Source organism: Pristis pectinata, chromosome 15 (assembly GCF_009764475.1).
Source record: "Pristis pectinata isolate sPriPec2 chromosome 15, sPriPec2.1.pri, whole genome shotgun sequence".
Taxonomy (NCBI): Eukaryota; Metazoa; Chordata; class Chondrichthyes; order Rhinopristiformes; family Pristidae; genus Pristis; species Pristis pectinata.
The window spans coordinates 2,924,451-2,950,260 of record NC_067419.1 but is presented as its reverse complement, the minus strand read 5'-3'; the positions used below and the strand labels follow the sequence as shown (position 1 = coordinate 2,950,260).

General features: G+C 44.3%; 1 protein-coding gene across 4 annotated transcripts in view; it reads left to right on the top strand.

Annotated features, from left to right (window-relative positions):
- large1 (LARGE xylosyl- and glucuronyltransferase 1) overlaps positions 1-25,810 on the top strand; it is a 348,327-nt gene that overhangs the window by 227,304 nt on the left and 95,213 nt on the right. For all 4 annotated transcript variants that reach the window (XM_052030445.1, XM_052030447.1, XM_052030446.1 and 1 more), the window contains exons 5-7: positions 575-698; positions 2,683-2,854; positions 17,215-17,319. In XM_052030445.1, coding sequence (XP_051886405.1) covers positions 575-698; positions 2,683-2,854; positions 17,215-17,319 — 401 coding nt within the window. The remainder of the gene's footprint in view (positions 1-574; positions 699-2,682; positions 2,855-17,214; positions 17,320-25,810) is intronic.

Sequence of the window (25,810 nt, the reverse complement as noted above, 5' to 3'; positions counted from 1 at the left end):
CCTCACTGATTGTACAATCAAAGAGCTGATGCCATCTAGGATTCAGTGGTAGAACAGCAGATAGAACTCCTGCTGCTTAGCCAGAGCCAAGACTTTGCTAATGGTGTCAGTCAGTAGCAATTGTTAGATCTCTGAATCAGAAGGTTGTAGGTTTAAGCCTTGATCCAGAGCCTTGGGCTGAATTTCAGATACAAGACACCACTGGAAGAGATAAGAGGTTAAACAGTGGAGATAAAAAAACTCCATAGTGAACCTTGAAGAGCGAAAGAGTTGAGCCGAGAATGCTCGTCGATATTCAGTCCTCATCCAACATCACTAAAAACTGATAACCTGGACATTGTCTTTTGCTATTTGTGGGGCCTTGCAACAGCTTATAGTATTTTGCTGACCATAAAGCTTTGGGACATTTTAAATATCTCTGGTACTTGCAGCCTTCCTTCCATCAGAGCAGTCTAATCATCCCACTCCTCAGAGTTTTCTTGGAGAAGTTTAGGCCAATGAAGTGGTGAGTTACCAGGCTTAGGGAAAGTCCATCTGTACAATATATTTATAGTCCCGTGTTGTGTGTCCACAGGCGAAACCCTTTGCATTTCCATTTCATTACTGATGCCATTGCCAAGCAGATCCTGGGCTATCTCTTTGAGACGTGGATGGTGCCAGCAGTGACAGTCAACTTTTATGATGCTGATGAATTGAAGGTTGGAATTTATTAATTCTTTTGTGCACCTCTGTCTCTTCTCCACCCACAATGACCAACAATGGCAGTGTGCCTTCCTGCCTTCCATGGTTTTTCCTTCCGACTCCCACGCCTCTTCTAAACTGCCATTGGCCAACCCTATCTGTTAATGGCACACTCGTCTGGATTCTGTGTCTCCATTAGGCACAGTAACGCAGTGGGGGCAGCACAGTGGCGCAGCTGGTAGAGCTGCTGCCTCACAGCTCCAGCGACCCCGGTTCGATCCTGACCTCCGGCGCTGTCTGTATGGAGTTTGCCCGACCTCCCCTGTGACTGTGTGGGTTTCCTCCAACGTCCCAAAGACATGCCGGTCAGTGGGTTAATTGGCTGTCCTAAATTGCTCCAAGTGTGTAGGTGAGTGGTAGAACTTAGAAGGGAATTGATGGGAATGTGGGGAGAATAAAATTGGATCCGTGTAGGATTAGTGTAAATGGGTGGTTGATGGTTGGTGCAGACTTGTATTCTCCATGTTGTGTCACTCAATGATTAGGCCAACTGTCGTGTTATTTCAATAAAATTATTCTAAATTTCCCATTGGTTTCATCTGCAAAGTGTTTTAAGATCTATCCCACACTGCGTTGCTCTTCCTTTTACATTTCAGTCCAGTCATTCTAAATGAAGTTGGTGCAGTAAGTAGACAAGAAAATCGGAGCAGGAGTTGACACCAGGTCCCTCAAGCCTGCCCTGTCACTCAATATGATCATGGCTGATCTACGCTCACCCCAACTCCTCTTCTGTGCCAGTTCCGCATAGCCCTTAATTATTCGAGCTTTCAAATATCTATCTATCTATCTCCGTTTTAAGTCTATTTATTGATCCGGCCTCCGTTACTCTCAGGGGCAGAGAATTCCAGAGATTTACTGTCCCCTGAGTGAAGACATTTATACGCGCCTTAATTTTAAATAACAGGCTCCTTATTTTTGAGCTATGCCCTCGTGTTCATGACTCTCCTACCAGTAAGAAGATCTCAACACCTACCCTATCAAGTCCCCTTAGGATCTTGAATGTGTGAATAAGGTCACCCCTCATTTTCCTAAACTCCAAGTATATAGATCCAATCTGTCCAGCCTCTCACGATAGGACAACCGGGAATTAGCCCGGAGAATTTCCTTTGGACTTCCTCCAATGCCACAATATCTTTTTTTAAAGTAAGGGGACCAAAACTGTGCACAGTATTCCAGGCTAGGGCTCATCAACACCCTGTACAACACCCTCTTCTTAAACTCCATCCGCTTCGCAATGAAGGCCAACGTGCCACGATGTCCTCCACAGTTCAGCACTGTTGATCGGATGTCACTGAGCACGTGCAGCACCCTCCAATGCACAAGCACGTCCCACTCAAAAAAGTGCTTGACAACTATGTTGCCGAGCGATCCCAGGGGCACAGCATTTAATGCTGCTCTCTCCAGCGACTCAGGCCTCAATCCTCACCTCCAGCGATGCCTGTGTGGAGTTTGCCCGTTCCTCTGTGCATTTCCTTCAGGTTACTTTCCACATCCCTAGGATGTGCTGGCTAGGTTAATTAGCTGCTGTAAACTATGCCTTTGTTTTAGACGAGTAGCATCAGGAATCAAAGGGGAGTTGCAGGCATTTGTGAGACAGTTGTAGGAGTACAGAGGAATAAGGAGAGGGAAATGGGATCGATAGGGTTGTTCCCCAGGAGCCAGCATGGACGAGATGGGCTGAATGGAACCCTTTGTCATGATGAGTAGAAGACGAGATCACTTGCTGAGACACGAAAATGGCCTGATAAGCCCAAAGATTTGGGCACTGGGGCTCATAAATCCAGAATTGCAGGGGGACAGAAGCCCTATATGTTGAGATCGGCAGTGCAGATGGTGCCGTTTCGTACATACAACACACGCATAAAGTCCTGAGTCAAGAGACTTATGGTTGTTCCGATTAAGACCAAACTGAATTTGAACCGACCTGAGTTTCTCTTTCAGCCAGAGGTTTCGTGGATTCCAAACAAGCATTACTCAGGGATATACGGGCTGATGAAACTGGTCCTCACCAAGACTCTGCCCGCCTCTCTGGAGCGGGTTATTGTGCTGGACACTGACATCACCTTCGCCACAGACATTGCAGAACTTTGGGCTGTGTTGCACAAGTTCAAAGGTACGTGTGCGCATGTACGCGTGCGTGTGCGGTATGGTGACTCGTGGCGCTGCATGCAAACTCAGAAGCAGACCAAGTTGCGACGTGACACAGATCGGGTCCGCTGCTGGTATGAGAGAGAGGATGGGTACAGCGCACAAACTGGTAGCAATGCCAACTCAAGTGGTTTGAGCAAACTCCTCATGAACTCGAATGTGGACTTCATGCCTCTGTGACTGCAGAACGCAGCCTGGGGAGCCCTTGGCCAAGGGATAAACTCAGTTCACATTTCCTCTTCCAATTACATGGAAGGGGCAAAAAGGAGCAAAGCTATATTGTCCTAAATGGTCTAAATTTACACTGGCAATTACTATACTCATTAATCATAAAATAATGTAATGCACATTCATTATACAGCTGGTGAAGCATCTCAGATATATGTGGAGCTGTACCTCCTTGCGAGTTGGTGCCTGTGGGGATGGAAGGAAATTTGCAGCGATGTGCATCTGCTGCATACACAGGAGCAGCATTCTCTGGGCCACTTATGTACAGCGATGTCTGTGCAATGTCCCAAGGCGCTTCAAAGGGATGTCACCAGACAAATGTTCGTAATATTCGGACCAGTTGGTCAAAGGCGCAGGATGTCTCCAAAGAAACGGGTGCAGTGGGCCAAAGGCCTTGTTCCAACGCTGCCTGACTCTTAAGCTAGAGAAAAGCAGAGAGATTTTCAAAGGGGGTTTCAGGTCTAAGGGCCCAGATGGCTGAAATCAGTAGTGATGAGAATTGCCAGATTTGTAGAAAGACAAACTTTAACCTAGGACAGAGCTTTTACAAGTTGTCGGTATTTTAAGGAGCAAATCCTATAATTTACTTTTAAAACTTGCCTTTTTGTTGAAACCAGTATGGCTATACTGGGTTCCTTGAGCTTAAAATTCTGTGTTGCCACCACTCTCGGCGTAACAGAGAAGGAAAATTGATGATTAGCCATTGCCCTTTCACTGAAGCTTTCTTATCAGTTCAAAGCTCTGTGCAAAAGGACCATTTGATTGTACACTACGATAAGCAACCGTCCTTGCGCCGAGGATATAAAGATTGGAAAGCATGTGCTTCTGGTTTGGGCTACTTATTATTGGAGGAAAGGTAATTGAATGGAACTTGGATCCACATCAGTGTTACAGCACTTGGGATTTCCCTATTAATTTGAGGGCCTGGAGGAAGATCCTCTACTCTCACTTAAACCTACCTCTCACCACTCCCCTTCTCTTTGCGCTGGCCGTCTCACCTCTCCACTCGCAGTACTGATGCAGGGTTAAGACCCGAAACATCGACAGTTCCTTTCCTCCCTCAGACGCTGCTTGACCTGCTGTGTTCTTCCAGCAGATTGTTTGTGGCTGCAATTGTTTCAGTTGTGTAGAAGGGATTATTATGCTCTAATAGTACTGAACCTCTTGCCGTAGGGTCTATCTAAGCACATGGAACAAGTACTAGATGGAGAATCCAAAGTTTATGGTGTATGCTGGCTCTTGGCTAGAACAATGTCAGACTAATATAAGGGAGATGTCAGGGGTACGTTTTTTACACAGTGAAACGCACTGCCGGCAGAGGTTATGGGAGCAGATACATTAGGGACATTTAAGAGACTCTTAGATAGACACATGAATGATAGAGAAATGGAGGGCTATGTGGGAGGGAAGGGTTAGATACAGTAGATCTTAGAGCAGGATAAAATGTCGGCACAACACTGTGGGCTGAAGGGCCTGTACTGTGCTGTAATGTTCTATGTTAATTACACAATTAGTAGCATATATAATTGACAGAACATCATAAAAAATGTGATCTCGCACACCAAAAAAATCAGGGAGCACTAGTTCTGGAATCTTTCGAGGTCCAGCGACACCCAATTTGGAAGGTAAAAAGGACACTACCTTTCGATGTGCTTCTGAGCCACAGACTACCCACAGCAGCAACATCAGAACGATGGCGAGATATCAGCAATGCTCTCCCTACAAAATCGTCCCAATCCGTTGGTAGGATAAGTGAATCAATATGAGCATTGTCTTGCAGACCAGCATCGATGCCCAAATTACACTCAGTTGGCTCCAGTAGGAGAACAAAATGACCTCCAGGGTCTTGAAATAGGTGCATTGCTGCCAAGCTTTGAAAGGGGTTATCAGCAGGATACAGGAAGCACTTCAAGCCTCACTGGAAAATGTGTGACATTCCCATCAGCTCCTGGGCACCCTTGCTCAAAATGGAACAGGAGCATTCAGGATGGCATTGAGAACAAGTTGGTGATGTCAGTCTGTTGGGAAAGGGCGAACTGTGCTTTCATGCAAAATCTTTGGAGGAGAATAAGCAGGAAACAGCCATGGACTACATAGGATTTGCTCTCACCTCGTGGTGTCTCCAATAGTGGTCACAAATACCAAGGATAAGGAAGCCAACCCCAAGGCTTATGGGACATTGATCTGAAGCTGCATATCGATGTCCCATGAAGTCTTGTTTCACATTGTCCAAACAGTAAGTTGGCTTCACTGTAATACTTGGCACAATTTCAGTGAAGATTCAAATCCATATTCCTAATGTAAAACAAGGTCATTCAATAGAAATCAATGCCCATTCCTCAGGTCATCCCATATTCTGGAAGACCCTCAAATGCTTGTGCCTCTGTTACGACCTCCGCAGATTGTCCCAAATGTTTAATTTACTGTTTCTTCCCAATGCTGTTGTTCTAAATTAACTTTTCTTTGATTCTCATTTACATCCATTCTTGGTGCACTTTTAACGTAATTATCTGGTTTAATTCAACCACACAATTTAATATTTGATGTTCATTTTTGTCTCAATAACACATCTTTCAAAGATTGCAAAATATAACATTTTTCCCGTTGGTATATCTTGTTCAAGGAATCCATTTACGAATGAAGCCATTTATAAAAACAGATACAACAGCCAAGTATGTTTGGAGGATGATTGCAAAGGTAGCATTCTGACAAATGAATGTCCGTCTGTCTTTGGTGCCGATGAGAGGTGTGCATTGGTCCAGGACGTGGGGTCCATTCCCCAGGATTCTTTCAAAAAGCTCTGCCCGAGCAGACAGACAGAATCTTTATCATCTTGTCAGAAAGATGGCAGCTCTGACAATGCAGTACTCCCTCAATTCAACTGAAATGTCAGCCTAGATTATATGTTTGCTCCTTCACACATGATCACTCTGGCTGATGTCCTTTGTACTCTTTGTAGATGTGTCAAGCCTCCCTTAGTTGTGATCTGCCTTGGCATTTTTGTTTATAAATCTCATACCAAACAATTTCCTGATCTTCCCATATGTCATTCTAATATAATTGTTGGTCCTCATAATGAATTTGGAAGAGCTGTTATGTTGGATGCTCTGATACACATGTGTACGCCGGCTAAATAAGAGCTATAGTGAACTTTACCACTAGGCAGATAAAGGAAGTGGCCTATTTGCCTCACCTTTTTACTGCATTATTTCCTACACAGGCCATAAAATTGATAGGTTCATCACTGGTCATTTATCTTTTGGACCAGAGTTCAAATCCAACCCAAAACATTGGGGCAAAAGCTTTTATTTACTTATAATAATCCTAAAGATATTGTTGCCTCAAGCTATGCCAAATATAGCAGAAAACTGGTATATACTTACAGGAGGTCTAAAAATCCATTGATTTCTGCCTTGAATATACTCGGCAACTTGGATAGAGAATTCCAGACATCACCATGGGTGAAGAGATTTCCCCTCATCTCTGTACCGAATTGCTCCTTATGTTAAGACTCTGACCCCTGGTTCTAGACGCCCCAGCCAGGAGAAATAGCAACCCTGAGTCCACCCTGTCACGGCCCTTAAAAATTTTGTAAATGTCACTATTAATTCTTCTAAACACAAGAGAGTATAAACCCAATCTGTTTAATCTCTCCTTTATTGGACAAATTCCAGCCCTACCCACCCGCCTACTCCTAGCTGTGATCGTTTTAAAGGTACCATTAACATAAAATGTACTGAAGAGTTTTTATCTTCTGGATGTTTGGGTTAATAACGTAAGATAATGATGTTCAGTTTGTCACTACCTATCAGCTGTGCAATGCTGACACTGGGTTTGCAAGACCATTTTCTGTTTGGGGTTTGGACAATCTTACCAAGTTTTTAACCTGGGCCAAGATAGATTGTGAAGGACCATTTGACCCAATCCTTCCAGACACCAACAGCATACTTGTCTCATTATATTCCTGCATAAGCTCAGTGAGCTGTCCAATCTATGTTTCTGGAAAACCACTACTGCAAATGCACCTGCAGAATGGGCTGCAGTGATATTTCTGACTGTTGGCTTCTAGTGAAGAATAATTGTTTACCATTGACTGTGGAAGAGGTCAGGTCATTGTGTGATGGCCAATCAAAGCACATAGTTGGAAATTAGTCTTGTGCCTTGTTTGCACCAAACACATCATGGATAAACCCCTTGTGAGTTTTGGTGTGGCTTATGTGATCAAGGAGGTTTCAGACCTGCTACACATAGCCCAAGGTAGACAAATTCTCCACAGGATTTACCGTCCAATTGTGTTGTGGTAGACGGACAGGTGAGGAATTGATTCGGTGGTGGTGTGTCACCAATCAAGTAGCTCACGTCCAGGGTTCACAGAAGTTGAAATCCAGGACAGGTTATGGAATTATACTGCAGCTTGGCTCAGACCTTGTGTGAGAAAAATATAGACCAGAGAACATGGGAAACAAAGAGTCTATTTTAAGCACCAAATAATTAGTTCCTCGCTCAGTTGCTAAAAATAGCCAGAGTTGCATTTATCATTTTCATCTGTCGGGACCCATCTTATGCAGCGGAATATAATTAGGACAAGGTTGGCATTTTATAGGTCAATGCCAATACTTTGCTATTCCATGCACACCGAACAAAAAAACCTGTGCCGAGTCGGGGAGAATGACAAGGTCAATGACATTTAGCTCACCCAGAGAACATCGACTCAGTTCTCCAGCCGACACAGCGAGCTTTTCCAATGAATTACTGAGCCATATAGGCTAGGCAGCTCGCAGTTCAGCTGCTCAGCTGGCCTCAGGCAAGCTTTGATTACCATCGTTACCATGCCTTAGAAAAGGAAAACTGTCCAGGGTTTACATTTTTGATAAATCATTCAATTTCCAATAATGAAAACATTAATTTATTCTGATGAAATTTCCCTGCTATTTAAAAATAATTGTTTTAACATGTTTCATAATATTGGTGAAGAGAATGTTGCAAGCACTTCAAATTGGAAGAAAAACCTGCTTGATGCCTAATTCAGAGTAGTAAGCAAGAGATTTAGCGGCAAGCCAATTTTAAGTCTAAGATTTTAGGGGAATCTGGAGGCAAAGAGATCTACTGCTTAGATGTCTTGCAGAAGGGTAACTGAGAACAAGAAATTTCAATACACCAATTGGAATGACTTGCTGACGACATCTTTCCACCTACAGATGAAATAGAGGAACAAACACAATAGAATAAAGAACACAGTGGGAAGGAAGGATGCATTGTACATAGGCTGTTACGTGTATGGTCTGTTAGAGATGGATCCAAGGATAAAGTACCCTAGTCCAAGTTGAAGGCCCGGTTTTCAGAATGCAGCACCTTGCAAGTTTTGAGAGAGAATTACTGATCGTAACAGTTGCTGTGAATAATAGTTGACTGCCGGTACTCATTTCACCATGTCTTCACCATGTGATTGAACACATTAAAACAATTATTTTAAATAGCAGGGGAATTTCTTAAGAATAAATTAATGTTTTCATTACCAATCTCAATTTGATATCTTCAATATTAATTTTCTCAATTTGTATTCACATGAGTTAGCTTTGAAAATGTCAACACTTTTGATGCACATATGGCATAAATGTTGATTGCTTCTCACATTTATGCTTTCGTTCCTAATTTCACGCTAGTACTTTTATTCCTAATCTTACATTATGATTTACATTGCTAACCTCACATTGCTAATTTTAAATGTATGCTTTTAATGTTAACCTTACATTAATGGCTTCATTCCCAATCTGTACGGTTGCATATTCAGTATTAGTATCAGCACCCATTTTAGAGCAAGAACTGTAGCACCTTCAACATGGCAAAACGTCCCAAGATACTCCACACAAATGTTACCAAACAAATATTGACATCAAGCCACACATGGGCAAAGGAGTTGGGTTTTAAGGACCATTCTGAAAAAGGAAACAAAACAGATTTAGCAAAGAAATTCCACCTTTGGGCCGTAACTACTTGAAGGTGCAACTGCCAATGTGCAGTGATTAAAGCCAGTGAAGGCCAGATATTGGATGGGAAGTTGGAAGCAGTGACACAAGTAACTTTAAAATCAAGGTATACTTAAGTGGGTTCCAAAAGTCCATCAGACAACAGGGTTGCACGTGAATAGGATTTGGTGAGAGTTGTGGAATACTTCATTCACAGAGGGTACAAAGGAAAAGCTGGCCTCAAATGTTGCACTAGAGGTGACCGAGGGACGGATGAGGGTTTCTGTGTGAGATGAACTGATGCAAACTGATGCCGAGGAGAGGGCAGAGGTGAAAAAGTGCTTAATTGTGACATGGGTACACAGTGCCCTACTGCCCCACAGGTCAAACATGACCCCCCCCCCCCCCCCCACTCTGCGAATGGGGGTCTGGTTCAGTTTCAGATGATTGTCGAGGAAAAAGGGGACAGAGATCGCAAGGCAATGATTTTGGACTTACCTGACATTTAATTGGAGCTACTTCTGTCCATTTAGGCCTGGATGTCGGACAAGTGTTCCGATGACAGTGGGGCATCAGTGCAGGGTGCCAAAGAAAGTGGAGCGAGGTGGAGATGGATGGTGTGGATGCCGAAACTCGCACTGTTTTCAGAGGTTGTTGTTAGATAAGAAATTCGAGGGTGCTGAGCACAGACAGAACATGCAGAAAAACAGAGTGTGTTGGTGATAATCAGCTCGTCAGGCAGCATCTGTAGGATGAATACTTCAGGTGAAGTACTTCAGGTCAAATGACCTTTCAACAGAACAGGGAAAAGTTGTAAAAATATACGCAACATGTTAAGTTGTGAGAAGGGGAGGACGGGAGGGAACAAAGGGAATGTCTGTAATATCTACCCTTCCCCATTCTCTGCGATTTGGAACGTGTTTGAATTTGTACTTTGCCTCACCTTCTGAGTATCTCCAGCACTTTCTGTTTTTGCTTTAGATTTCCAGCAGATATTTCTCCTTTTGTGACCCTAATCTTATATTGTTTTCATTACTGCTCAATGCTTTCGTTACTAATTTCATTTTGACACTTTAGTGTCGACACACTTCTCCTGCTAATCTCACAATAAAGCTTCTTTACCAATCTCACAGTATCATCTCAATTAATGTATCCATTACCTATCTCACATATGCACTTGCTTTGCTAATCTTTAATGCTGTTTTGTCACTGTTCCTGTTAATGGGTTCATTGCCGATTTCGTTGTAACACCCTCACTGAAAATGCTGCACCTTATGATCGCAACCAACTGTTGGCATCTGGCAGTCTAGTCTCCGGCCCCATTAACGTGGGAACTGCCAGCAAGGGTGATGCGTCTCTCAATTTTGAGTGTCGTGGTCTGTGCGAGGCAGCACCACCGCACTCCGTCTGCAGCCATAGTGTGCTGCGATGCCTGTGAAAGAAACTTCGGGAGTCTCTTCCAAACAGTCTAAATTGCTTCCAAAGTAGCAGCAAAATGGAGATGTGAAAGGATGGAATTATAAATCTCCAGTTGGTCTCTGTTTTATATTTAATAAGTGTATGCGTATGACCCTGTAACAGGTTAACTGGCTGTAAATTTGATGATTTGACAGGTTAATTTGGTGGCTTGAATTTCTATTATAGAGCAAACATTAGCAATGATGTGTTGTTTAATGATGCCACATCAATCCAGTGATCGCTGGAGGAGGGTTTGGTATAATTTTAAGTGCTGTGTGTGCTGTTAGATTAACCGCCTGTACTGAATGCAGTAGCACAGGGGCAACAGCCTTATTAACCCCTTGGCTGACTCTGCTGGATAGCTGAACTGTACAGGTTGTGTCACTGAGCCTCAAGCAACAGAACACCTTAGAATTAAATCTAAAAGACAAATTTACCTCTGTCACCTTAGATGTTTTACTTCTGCACATCTTAATGTTTTATGGATTTGTTTCCATTGATGACAGATTTTCCAGGATGATTAACTCAACATTATCAATTTTGCTGTGTTGATACCAAATGAACAAGGTGGGCTTCAGCTGGTTTTTGGAATGCATCTTGTATGTCCCTATTCTCCATATCCTGCTTACTTTTCCCTGTTTCCAGCGGGGTATCATCTACCATTAGACCCCATGCTTACTTGGAACAGACTTCCTCTTCCCCTCATCACTTCAATGATGGTGAATTTATACTGTATGGTTGCTGGTGGAAATAATTTTTTGCTGGTTACCTCAAATCCTGATCACCTTTGAGTTGATCTCAATCTTTAGTCCTCTGGTTGAAGAACTAACACAGTGATTGTTTTATTCTGTTTTTTACTTGATTACCATTCTTAAATAGGCACCCAAATTTCCCTGTGTTATGCTAAGTACAGAGCTGTTGTTGGTTGGATACAAAATCCGTGCTAGGTTTTCATGTGGTAGGACAGTATGGAAGCAATAGTAAAGTTACTAAATGAAATTGGAATTAGTTTATTATTGTCACTGGCACCGAGGTACAGTGAAAAACTTCTCTTGCGTACTGTTCATACAGATCAATTCATTACACAGTGCATTGAGGTAGTACAAGGTAAGACAATACAGAATGCAAAGTAAAGTGTCACAGCTACAGAGAAAGTGCAGTGCAGGCAGACAATAAGGTGCAAGGTCATAACAAGGTAGATTGTTAGGTCAAGAGTCCATCTTATCGTACTAGGGAACTGTTCAATAATCTTATAACAGCAGGATAAAAGCCATCCCTGAGCCTGCTGGTACATGTTTTATGCCTGATAGGAGGGGGGAAAAGAGAGAATGTCCGGGGTGGGTGGGGTCTTTGAATATCCTGGCTGCTTTACCGAGGCAGCGAGAGATATGGACACAAGAGTCCATGGAGGGGAGATTGGTTCCCGTGATGTGGAGGCTGGTTTCTGTGACGGTATGCAGGAGTGGGCCCAGAGACTTGAGTTTGAATCCCAAAAATGAAGTGGAGAATTTAAATGTAATTATATTGGAACTAAAGGACTGGAGTGGTAATGTTGAACACGAAACTACTGAGGACCCATCTGCTCATTAATGCGCTTTAAGGAAGTTGTATTTATCTGGTCTGGTTCAGACCCCCAACAAGGCGGTATGGTCTGCCCTTTGAAATGACTCGCTGAGACACATACAAAATTCTCATGGGGTTTGGCATGGTAGATGCAATGGTTCACCTGGCTGGGGAATCTAGAGCCAGGAATCACAGTCCCAACATAAGGGGTCAGCCATTCGGGACTGAGATGAGAAAGAATTTCTTCAACAATTCTCCACCTCAGAAGTTATAGAGAGTCAGGCAGCACGGAAATAGGCCCCTCAGGAAAACAAGTCCACACTGACTACCTAGCACCCATTAACGCTGATCCCAATTCATTCTGCCAACATGCCCATCAGCTTCCCCTAGATTCTGCTACTCACCGACACTCTGGGAACAAATCACAGTGCCCAATTAACCTTGGCGACCCATGCATCATTGAGATGTGGGAGGAAACCGAAGCACCCAGGGGAAACCCACGCAGCCACAGGAGTGAGACTACCTGCTTCCAACACTCCCATTCCAAACACTCCCAATCCGATGCAGGAATTAGAAAGTCTGAGAAATGAGGGCTATTCAGTTTGGGACATATTGTCAGGTCAAAGCTGCGAAGGGCTCTATTAATTTGGGATTGGGTATAGCTTTCAGATTCCAACTACACTCGGGCTGAAAAAAAATTCCTCCTCAGATCTTTTCTAAACCTCTCAACTTTTAGCTTTGTTCTTCTAATTTTGGACACCTCTGTCCTGGGTTTTCTGCTGTCTATCCCATCTGTGCCCTCATAATTTTGTGTAGCTCAATCAGGTTCCCCCTCTGCCTCCTCCACTCCAAGGAAAACATCTCTTATCCGGTCTCTAAGTTCTTGTTTGCTCAGTTGTAGGACATTCTGTATCTGATCTGCGATTTAAGCAGGTGTTAAAACCATCAATAAGCAATGTTTTTTAATTGCATCAGTGAAACTAGCAATCCTAGCTGAACAAGTGGAATATAACCATTGACGTTGGCATTCATAAATCAAAGTATTGAGTATAGGAGTTGGGATGTTATGGTGAGGTTGTATAAGTCACTGGTGAGGCCAAATTTGGAGTATTGTGTGCAGTTCTGGTCACCTAACTATAGGAAGGATATCAGTAATATTGAAAGAGTGCAGAGGAGATTTACTAGAATGTTGCTGGGTCTTCAGGAGTTGAGTTACAGGCAAAGATTGAACAGGTTAGGACTTTATTCCTTGGAGCGTAGAAGAATGAGGGGAGATATGATAGAGGTTTACAAAATTATGAGGGGCATAGACAGAGTTAATGCGAGTAGGCTCTTTCCACTTAGATTAGGAGAGGTAAGTACGAGAGGACATGGCTTTAGGGTGAAAGGGGAAAGGTTTAGGTGAAACATTAGGGGGAACTTCTTCACTCAGAGAGTGGTGGGAGTGTGGAACGGGCTGCCATTTGATGTAGTAAATGCAGGCTCACTCAAGCTTTAAGAATAAATTGGATAGATATATGGACGGGAGAGGTCTGGAGGGTTATGGATTGGGTGCAGGTAAGTGGGACTAGCGGAATAACATTTTGGCACAGACTAGAAGGGTCGAATGGCCTGTTTTCAGTGCTGTAGTGTTCTATGGTTCTATGACAACACACTCAGGCTTTTTTTGGGGGTCAGATGAGTATACGATTTGGGCTTAAACCCTGACCAAGTACAATCTAGTACTGATTGACAGGAGGAGTGTTACCCAGGCATGTCCTTGCAGCTCAGCCCAGCACTGCTACAACCTTATGTGCCAAGCCATGTGATATAATGAGCGTGACTGCAACTGATGTCATCTACAGTGCCTAGCTTTTATTCCAGTTGACACACAGCGGGCACAACTCTTCAGCCTCCAGTGTTACTTGCTTGCATTTCCATTATTTTTGTAATCTTGGTCCAAAAAGCAACTATGAAATGATTGAACATCCTTTCGCTCTAATAGACACAGCTGTTTTCAGTCTGCTTGAGTCACTGATAAAGCACTGAGGCAGACTGCCTTCCCATGGTGCACTCATTGTGTCATCCGATGCAGGAATTAGAAAGTCTGAGAAACCAGGGCTATCCAGTTTGGGACATATCGTCAGGTCAAAGCCGCGAAGTGCTCTAGTAATTTGGGATTGGGAATAGCTGATGATGTCAAGAGGGTGTCAAGAGTCTGGAGCTGTGTAGAATGAAGATGGTGTACCTCTGGACTGAACCCTTACTGGAGATTCTCCCTTAGTGCTACGTACATGACGGGAATTAATACGACAATGGTAATGCCAGCCTTTTCAACCGACTACTTGTCACACTGTTGTTGTCTCACTGAGTCAGACCAAACTATTTTAAAAGATAGTTGGACAGGTACATGGATAGGAAAGATTTAGAAGGTCACGGGCCAAACGCTGGCAAATGGGACTGGCTTGGGTGGGGTATCTTGGTCAGCAAGGACCAGTGGGGCCAAAGGGCCTGGATCCATGCTGTATGACTCTATTGCATTCACGAAACCCAGGACAACCTGTGACATAAAAGTCCTAACGTTTCCTTTTGTGGGAGGATCTAGGACCAGGAGTTCCTGTTTATAAATAAGGGGCTCGCCCATTTAAGATGGATGAGGCGAATAATTTTCTCTCAGAAGGGTCGTGACTCTTTGGAACTCTCTCCCTCAAAAGGTGGTGGAAACAAAACCATTAGTATTTTAAGTCAGGGCAGGGGTGGAAGGTTACCAGGGTAGTTGGGAATATGGAGCTGATGGTACAATCAGACCAGCTGTGATAATAAATAGCAGAGCAGGATCAAAAGGGCCAGGTGACATATATCTGCTCCTAAATAGCATGCATTATCTCACTTATCAACAACCAGGCCACAGTCATCGAAGCACAGCTTAATTATTCACAGACATTGATTATAGTAATGGGTAGCATCACCGAACAGCCATGATTGTGCTAGCTTTGGACAACTCTGCTGTGATTCAGTCGGGCGGGGAAAGGCTGGCTAATTCCACGCTGCTGAAAGAAGACTGCTTGCATCTACGTTGCATCATTTTCTAGAGCCTGACTTTCTCGGCACAGAGCAGGTCCTTGTGGCACACTGCCTCAGCGTCACGTGTCACTGAAGGAGGCCTTTGATCCAAAGGGAAAATGACCCGGGGCAGCACAGTGGCACAGCTATAGAGTTGCTACCTCACAGCATCAGTGACTCGGGTTCAATCCTAACCTCTGGTGCTGTCTGTGTGGAGCTTGCACGTTCTACCTGTGACTGTGCGTGGGCTTCCTTCCACGTGCCATTGGCGTGCGGGTTGGTAGGATAATCGGCTTCTGTAAGTTGCTTCTAATGTGTGAAGTGAATGGTAGAATCTAGTGGGAGTTGACGGGAATGTGGGGAGTATGTGGAGATTAGTGTATCGGTATTGGTTTATTATTGTCACTTGTACCAAGGTACAGTAAAAAAAAACTTGTCTTGCATACCGTTCATACAGATCAATTCATTACACAGTGCATTGAGGTAGTACAGGGCAAAACAATAACAAAATACAGAGTAAAGTGTCACAGCTACAGAGGAAGTGCCGTGCAGGTAGACTATAAGGTACAAGGTCAAACAAGGTAGGTTCTGAGGTAGTGTCAATGGGTAGTTGACATTCAGCATGGATTTGGTCAGCTGAAGGGCCCTTTTTCCAAGCCGTATGATTCTATGACTATGATGGTATAATTCCTTGCTGAAGTCTGGACCCTGTGTGTTTGTAGCTGCATTGAATACATAGCTGCAGCATTGAGCATCTCAGTGGAGATCTAACAACCTCGCCTTTGATTCCTCTTCTTAGCTGTGTTGGGTGATCATAGCTCAAGGCACCATCTGGGCAATTGTCCTCAGTATCTAATAGAGTCATAGCACAATACAGCACAGATACAGGCTCTTCGGCCCAACCAGCCCATGCCAACCACGGTGCCCACCCAGCTAGTCCCAATCTCTTGCATTCGGCCCATATCCCCCTAAGCCCTGCCCCTCCCTGTACCTATCCATGTACCTATTCTTAAATGATACTATTCGGAGCTTCCTCTGGCAGCTCGTTCCATGTACTCGTCACCCTCTGCGTGAAAAAGTTGCCCCTCAGGTCCCTTTTAAATCTTTCTCCTCTCGCTCTAAACCATACCCCTAGTTTTGGTCTGGGAAAAAGACTGTTACCATCCACCTTATCTATTCCTCTCATAATTTTAAACACTTCTATAAGGTTGCCCGTCATTCTCTGACGTTCCAAGGAATAAAGACCTAGCCTGGCCAACCTCTCCCCATAACTCAGGCCCTGGCTCGTAAATCTTCTCTGCACTCTTTCCAGTTTAACCACATCTGTCCTATAACAGGGTGACCAAAACTGTGCACAGTGCTCCAAGTGCGGCCTCACCAGCGACTTATACAACTGCAACAGAATGTCCCAGCTCCCATACTCAATGCCCTGACTGGAAGGCTAGTGTGCAAAATGACTTTTTTCACCACCCTGTCCACCTGTGACTTCTCTTTCAATGAGCTACGCACTTATACTCCTAGGTCCCTCTGTTCCATTACACTCCCTAGTGCCCTACCATTACTAGTATAAATCCTACACTGATTTGACTTTCCAAAATGCATCACCTCACAGCTATCTGTGTTGAAGTCTATTTGCCTTTCCTCAGCCACTTCCTTATTGATAAAGATTCCCCTGCAATCTGCAATAACCTTCTTCACTATCAACAGAACCTAATTTTGTGTCATCTGCAAACTTACTGATCAAGCCTTGTGCATTTGCATCAAATCATTTATATAAATAATGAATAGCAAGGGTCCCAACACCGACCCCCTGCGACACACTGCTAGTCACTGGCCTCCATTCCGATGTCAACCGAAATTTCCACTGCTCTCTACATGGATCTGACTTACAAAAGTTAATTTGCTGCAATATCCAAAAATTATATTCTTTACTGTGCTAACTTTTAAAAGAACCTTTGCATGTTGTGGGATAATGCAAATGTGACTTTGCTTGAGGTGAAGAGATGGTTTGTCACAGATGTGCGTCTGCCTAACGCAGGGTAATGTTTCCTTGATCACTTTTTCACAGGACAGCAAGTCCTTGGCTTGGTGGAGAATCAGAGTGATTGGTACCTTGGGAACTTGTGGAAGAACCACAGGCCTTGGCCAGCATTGAGTCGAGGGTACAACACAGGTATGTGTGCCATCTGTTTGTAGGTTACTAGACATTTGCTCCCTTTGTGGTAAAGTGCTCAGGGCAGTTTTCCAAGCCATCACTAACTGAAGCTAATGGCATCTCTCACCTCTGAGGATTTACCCTTTTTGCATGACTTTAGGAGCAGAGACTGCCATCACATCAAGTCCCCTAATCCAGTGCCTTATAATGGGCTCCTGCCGTTGAATGGGTTCCTGAATTTGCAACCAATGCCCTCAGAATGATGGAGGAACATCTATGATTGGCTTCCCATCGAATACGTGAAACTTGAAATCAATTTGTGAATTTAATGTTTCTTTAACATTAACTGGAAATCTAGTTCAGACCTTGCTAATTTTAGAAAGTCAATATTGGGCTTAGTAATTATTATCCTCTATCCCTCTTTAGCAGTTTAAAAAAAAAATGAAAAATGGGCTTTTGATGAGTAGCAATATAAGCCTAGAGTCTGGAAGCATGGAGGCAATTACAAGCAGTGAAGTCCCACAAGGTGCAATGTGATAACTAGCTGGATAATCTGCTTTGGTGATGTTGCTTAGGGGACACTATATTCCAGGAGCTCCCACTGCTGTTATCTGCAGTAGTGCCTTGGGATCTTTTGCATCCAATCAGCAAGGAGGACATTTTAAGTCTGATCAGAAGGTGTGTGTAATACTAAAACCAGCATCTAAAGCTTAAACTTATACAGCCATTCTAACACAAAAGTGGCCAAAGCTGGGACTTAGCGTTACATAGAAAGCTTTTGAGAGGAGATACACTTTGAGAAGATAGTTGGAGGATAAAGGATAAAGAGTTTGAGAAATCAGGATCAATATTACTAAAGGTTCTGTTAGCACCAGTGGGACAAAGGGAGGTGGTGATGTATAAGAGGAAGGAACTGGGGGCAGCAGAAAATTTGTGGTTATCGGACTCAGAGAGACCAGTCGAGGTAGTTAATCGAGACTAATGTGCATTGAATGAAATGCATTGGGAGACCACACACAAGAGCAACTGACTGACCCTGCTAACGTCAAAAGAGACCCACCAACACCTCCATGTGGTTAACTTCATCAAACTACCACTCACCCTGACCAAACAGCGTTCCGATTACATGCCCCATAACCCGTATCCCCACCAACCCACACGCACCGAGACTTGAGCCCAATTTAAACTTTCCAGATGTTGCTGTTGGTTTTTACCTATTTAATGTGAAACCCAGTGTGAACTTGTTTCTTGCATTTACTGGCATTGATATGTTAGATTAAGCTGGCTGACTTCACAATAATTTAGTACCAGTTCTTCTACATTATTGATCACTTAAAACTGGTCAGAAACCAGAATGCGATTTTACTTGTTTCCTAAATATGCCAAACCTAACAGAACTGTGCATTCTTAACACATACTCGAGCTTTTATTTGAACAGTTGTAATATCATAGGCTTAGTGTTCAGAATTTTCTGCTCTGTCTTTGTAGTGTAAATCAGGATTACTGAAAAATCTCAGCCTTATCACTGCAATACAAAACTGGAGTGACACAAAGCTGCTATGTATATTGTGGTTCCTCAGTGAGTTAGTATCCACAAGAAGGTCAGTTCCAATTTTTTTTCAGATGATACTTTCATTGATTTAATTATAAAATAACAAGATACCAGAACAGCACAGTGAAACAGCAATTAGTGCAGCTGCCTCACAGCTCCAGAGATTCGGGTTCGATCCTGACTTCCCGGGTGATGTCTGTGTGGAGTTTACAAGTTTCCCCTGTGACTGCATGGGATTCATCAGGATGCTTTAGTTTTTCCTCCATTCCTAATTCGTGCTTGTAGGTTAATTGTCCACTGCAAGCTACTCGTAATATAGGTAGATAATTTTATGGTGAGAGAGGAAAAATAGGTTTAAAGTGAGAGAGGAAGCATTTAATTGCAACCTGAGGGACAACTTTTTCACAGAAAATGGTGGGTATACGGAACAAGCTGCCTGAGGAAGTGGTTGAGGCAGGTACAAAAACAACATTTAAAAGACATTTAGACAGGTACATGGATCGGAAAAGTTTAGAGGGATATGGGTCAAACGCAGGCAAATGGTACTAACTTAGGTGGGAATGTTAGCACTCATTTCGAGAGGACTGGAACGTAAAAGCAAGGGTGCACTGCTGAGGCTTTTTAAGGTGTTGGTCAGACCACATTTGGAATATTGTGAGTGGTTTTGGCCCGTATCTAAGGAAGGATGTGTTGGCCCTGGAGAGGGTCCAGAGGAGGTTCACAAGAATGATCCAGGGAATGAAAGGCTTAATGTACGAGGAGTATTTGATGTCTCTGGGCCTGTACTCGATGGAGTTCAGAAGGATGGGGTGGCGGGGATCTCATTGAAACCCACCAGATACTGAAAGGCCTGGATAGGGTGGACGCAGGGAGGGTTTCCATTAGTGGGAGAGTCTAGGATCCGAGGGCACAGCCTCGGAATAAAGGGATGTCCCTTTAAAAGTGAGATGAGGAGGAATTTCTTCAGCCAGAGGGCGGTGAGTCTGTGGAATTTGTTGCCACGGACGGCTGTGGAGGCCAAGTCATTGGGTGTGTTTAAGGCAAAGATTGATAGGTTCTTGATTGGTGAGGGGGTTAAGGGTTCCAGGGAGAAGGCTGGAGAATGGGGTTGAGAAAAAGAAAATCAGCCACGATCAAACGGCAGAGCAGACTCGATGAGCCAAACAGCCTATTTCTGCTCCTCTGTCTTATGGCTTGAAGGCATCTCGGTTGGCATGGACGAGTTGGGCCGAAGGGCCTGTTTCCGTGCTGTATGACTCTATAAGTGGCAAAAGAATCAGAGGGGACTTGATGGGCATGTGAGGGAGAATAACTTACAGGACCTGAGGGAAATAAGGTTCGGTTACTATAAATGACCCCAGTGTAGGTGGGTGACAGGGGAAGCAGAGCAAGTGAGAACAAATAAGTTACAGAGAAATAAATGGTGGAATGGAACAGATGGGATTGCTCTGCTGGAAGCCAGAATGATCCCAATGGGCTGAACAGCCTCCCCTGTGTCATAATAAGGATGATAGAAATGGAAAAGGAGATTAATTGGTATTTAAGAGCTGCTGCAACTGCAGAAGCTGCTACTGATGTATATTGTCATCAAGCCACTCCTTTTAGTTTACAGGAGAGGAAAGGGAACAACAGAAGAAAATAACCGCAATTTCTATTCACCAGGAGCAACAACAGGCAATAAACAACGAGATGCACATCAAGCATTGAACCAATAAATCATTCTTGATGGATGGTTATGGACCCAGAACATCATGAAAGTCTAAGTAGGAGGGTAGATGGATTTGGAAAGAAGAGGATTTTTTTTTTCTTCCAACTGTTTTAGTTTCTGTCTTTTTGATAAAAGACCATCAGTGTTTTTTTTGAGATCTGGAGACAATTATTAGGTTGAAAAGAGGCAAGTTATCCTGCCATATTCTGAATTCCAGGGAACTTAAGGGAAAACAAAGTGGATGAACAAAGCGGACAGAATGTCTTAAGCAGTGGAAGGATCAATAAATGAAAACAGTGGAGGTGAGTGAAGGAAGACAGATCTTTTGGTGAGCAGATTAATGAGTGGGGAAAGAAAGAGAGCGTAATTAGATGGCATCTGGGTAGGCTGTGCATCTTCTCACTGTGACTTTGTTAATTAAAGAGGATCAAAGGATAAAGGATAATTGCCAAGAATCAGCAGTTACTATATAACAGTATTTTTAAGGAAAGATATTTCATCAGCCTTTACCTGAAAAGTCAATTAAAACATTTAGTCTGACGTATCATCCTTAACTAGAGCAATGAACTCAATCAGTACTGTTTTCTTATTCTTTGAAGATTTATTTTTCAGGAAGGAAGAATTGCCTGTAAATCTAAAATCCCCATTCCGATTCCATTGAGGAAGGTCTTTCATTTTTTTCTGCCAGAGAATATTGTAGGTGGCACAGTGGCACTGAAGGTGTTGCAGCAGGCTCACAGCTCCATGGACCTGGGTTCGATCCTGACCTCTGGCACTGTTAGCGTCAGGTTTACCTGTTTCCATTGTGACAGGGTGGGTTTCCCCTTTCCTTCCACCTACCGAATTGGCCACTGTAAATTACTGGTAATGTAGGTGGATGGGAGGAGAACTGGGGGGAGGAGGCTGTTAATAGCATCTGAGAGAGTATATGTGACGAGGAATTAAACAGTGGAATGGGGTTGCTTTAAGAGCAAGGCATAGATGGGCCTCAACCTCTTCCACCAAACCCTGGTTCATTTCTGAGGTACAGTTCACACGATTGCACTTGTAGAGTGGCAAGGATATTGCCAGGACTCGAGGTCCTGATTTATAGGGAGAGGTTGGACCGGCCAGGACTTCATTCCTTGGAACGTAGAAGAATGAGGTGTGACCTTATAGTTGTATAAAATCATGAGGGGATAGAGATAGGGTGAATGCACGCAGTCTTTTTCCCAGGGAAAGGAAATCAAAAACTAGAGGGCACAGGTTTAAGGTGAGAAGAGAGAGATTTAAAAGGGACCTGAGAGGCAAGTTCTTCACGCAGTGGGTGGTGGGTACCTGTATATGGAACGAGCTGCCAGAAGAAGTGGTTGAGGCAGGTACAAGGACAACATTTAAAATACAGTGGGCAGGTACGCGGATAGGAAAAGTTCAGAGAACTATGGGTCAAATGCAGGGAAATGGGATGAGCAGAGTTGGGGATTTTGGTCGGTATGGACGAGTTGGGCCGAAGGGCCTGCTTCCGTGCTGCGTTACCCTATGACGCCTTGATAACTGTGGTGTAGTTAGAGTTCCCAGTGCCACCATGAAACTGATCTTCCTGTCTGTCACACTCTGCTCTGCAGGTAGACAGCTAACTCCCTGGCCATCAGCTCCCCAGAGCCATTTCTCACATCTGTCACGTCATTCATGGCTCAGTCAGTAGGGCTTGTCAGAAGATGTCGGTTCGAGGTTTGGGTGGGTAAATCAAGGCTGAATTCACAGTGCAGAACTGCGGGAGTTAAATCCAGTGCCCTCTTCTACCCCTACTCAACAACGTCACGAGGGTGGATTATCTAATCACTGACAAGTCCCTGCTTGTGGAAGCTTGCTGTGCGCAAATTGGTTGCAGTATTTCCTTCATTCCCACAGAGGCTTCACTCTGTAATGTCCTCCAGGGGCTGTCAAAGTTTGGAATGATTTGAGACACCCTTTGCACCTTTCGTTCATTTGCATTGTGTACAGATATGTAAAAAAAAATTAATCTATCTAATCAAGTTTCTGCTCTCCTGCTGTTTCTCCCCTGCCCCATGTTCCCCTCAAGGTGACCATATCTCCGTCCCTGCACTGAAATCGCTCCATCCCTCCTCCTTTGGAGGCCATTCCTGAACCCATATCTTTGCCCACACCTCGTGTTAATGTGGGGTTATTTTCCTTTAAGTCAAAAGACGCCTGGAAACTGAAACCTAAAAGGCAAAGTCCATCACCCTAAAGTTGCACCCATTCTTCTGACTTGCACTTTTAACAACCTGCAGCTTGCCTTGCGTGCTGAACCCTGGATAACCTGGTGCTATTTCCAGCAAGCCTCATGGAGCGGTTGCTGCCTGTATTTTCGAAACAATTGATGGCTGGGCTTTCACAGACGCCCGCAGCCGTGCCGTGAACTCGAGAGTTTAATCAGTTGCAAGTGAGTCACAGACCAAACGATTTTTTTTTGGCAATCAGAGTTCTCAGGGAGTTGCTGGGAGAGCTTCAAAGGTGTAAAATGTTAAACAAGAGCACCATCAATCAAATCTAACCTCTCAGCTGCAAGTTAAAGAAGACGGTTGAATTCAGGTACAGGAGTTTTTACAATGCAAGCAATACTTGCTTTGGTTATCCAGGTTGGAAAGGACATTGGACCCTCAGCATTAAAAGAGCTGGGCAGCAAGGAATTAACTACTCGAGCGTCACCAATTTGCAACGGATGGGATATGTGATTGCACCGAGGGGATAGTGTGTGTCTCGCTGGAGACAGGAACTGGGCCAGAGCACTTTGATTTTTACAAGAGCCCGGTTTAGAGAGAGAGGGAGAGGACAATACTGAGGCTCTTCACTGGTGGCAGGCCTTGGCAACACAAGGGGCAGCTCCTTTAATCTGCTGTCAACAGCGACAGAAGGCAGATGTGTTCAAAATGTTGCTTTCATGTTTCTCCTCTCCCCCTCCCAGGAGGTACAGAGGTTAACATCCCAGCTTCCTCCCATTGCTGTCGACGGTCAGTTTGAATAGACTTGGATGGACAAGTTGCGTGTTGTCAAGGTGACATCCAGTGCCCACGGTGCCTGCTGCTTGTTTTTCACCGCTCAGGAGTCAGCTGTGGGGGGGGAGGTGCCGGGGGGGGGGTGGGATGTGATCTTCTGGGAAAAGCAGCCTTCTCTTGATTAACATGGTCGCGTCTTTGGTTTGGCGTGTTGGCAGTTTTACACAGGTTGTGTGCGCGCTGGGAGCAGTCTGTTCAATCCAAGAGGTCTACCCAGCTATCGGAGCTGCACACCATCCTCCCCCCACCTGCTTCGCCTTGTCCGCAAAGTCCTTCCGTTCCTTCATTTACTGTCCAGGGTTCCTTTTAAATGCTTAATGCCGCAAAGTGAGCCATGCGATAGCTAAGGTCCTCATTTTAACCCGGCTAAAGAGGTTTCTTCTGAATTCCTTACTGAGTTTATTCGTGACTTTCTTCCATTTATGTCTCCTTCCAAATGGATGTACTTTCTCCGCATCTGCCGTATCAGGTTACACCTCCAGCCTTTTGACTGGAGGAAGTGATTGGGCCCAGCCCGTCTTTTCTCATAAATGTTTCCTCTCAGTTGTACCATCTTAAAACATTGAACAGTACAGCACGGAAACAGGCCCATGAAGTTGTGCCGAACTAACTGAGCCAATGACACCTAATTAAACTAATTCCTCCTGCCCGCACATGGTCCATATCCTTCCATTCTCTGCAGCTTCCCACCACCCCACTTTAAGCTGTCCATTTAAACTGACTAGGACATCACGTGTGGACTAACCAGGCTTCAGTACGAACTTGGCATACCTAAAGAAGTCGGATCTTTGCTCTTCGGAGTTCAGAAGAATGAGGGGGTGGTCTTATGAGATCCTAACAGGCCATGAAGGATAGATGTCAAGGTGGAGACTGAAGATCGGTTGAACTGGTGAATGACGAAGAATTGTGGACCCTGGCATATTTGGGAAAACAACTCAACACCCCTCCCCTTCCTCTACCTAGCTTTGTCATCCAAACCACCGCCCCACCCCTCACCAATCACCTCCGGCCCCTGTCTGACCACTCCCCCTCTCCACTTTATACTGGCTACCTCCATTCTCACCCTGATGCAGGATTTTGACCCAGAACGTCAACAATTCCTCTTCCCCTACAGACGCTGCTCGACCTGCTGAGTTCCTTCAGCAGATTGTTTGCTGCTCGAGATGTCAAGGTGTTTCTGCAAGCGGGAGAATCTCAGACGAGGGGATGTGATCTCAAGTTTAGGGGGCCTTCATTTTAAAACTGTGTTGAAGTTTCTCCTCGCTTACGATGGTGAATCTCAGGAATTCCGTACACCAGAGGGTAGATCACTGGGGGTTATAAAGAAGAGATATGTACATTCTTGAAAGATTAGGGAATGGGATGGCTGTGGGGAACTGGCCCAGAAGAGAAGTTGAGTCCTGGGGCAGATCAGCCATGATCATATTGAATGGTGGGGTAGGATTGAGGGGCCGAGTGGCCTCCTGATCCTATTTTTCTTGATTTCTTGTCAGAGAACTATCCCTTTCTATTCCTTTAGAAATTAACCCAGGGTTTGGTTTGCCTTATGAAACGAGTTGCTACTTTCCCTCGCAGGATGTGTCGCTGTAGCCATTGGGCTCCTAACCTGCTATTCTTTTGTGGTGGTTGGAAGGGCCGTTTGTCACGTTAACTACCTCAAGCAAGGCTTTTCCACGACAAAGGAACTACCACGTACTCGTTCGCTACTGCTGCTGTGTTCTTTCTCTTCCTTGTGCTCCTGCTTTTAAGCTGCTCAGAATCAGATTTATTATCACACAGACTTACTTGACATGAAATTTGTTGTTTTGTGGCAGCAGTACAGTGCAAAGACGTAAAATTACTAGGAATTACAAAATAAATAATGCAAAAAGACTAAAGGAATAATGGGGTAGTATTCATGGCTTCGTGGACTATTCAGAAATCTGATGGCGGAGGGGAAGAAGCTGTTCCCGAATCGTTGAGTGTGGGTCTTCAGGCTCCTGTACCTCCTCCCCGATGGCAGTGACGAGAAGAGGGTGTGTCCCAGACGGTGAGGGTCCTCAATGACGGATGCTGCCTTCTTGAGGCACCGCCTCTTGAAGGTGTCCTCGATGGTGGAGAGGGTTGTGTCCATGATGGAGCTGGCTGACTCTACAACCCTCTGCAACCCTTGCAATCCTGCACATTGGAGCCTCCATACCAGGCTGTGATGCAACCAGTCAGAATGCTCTC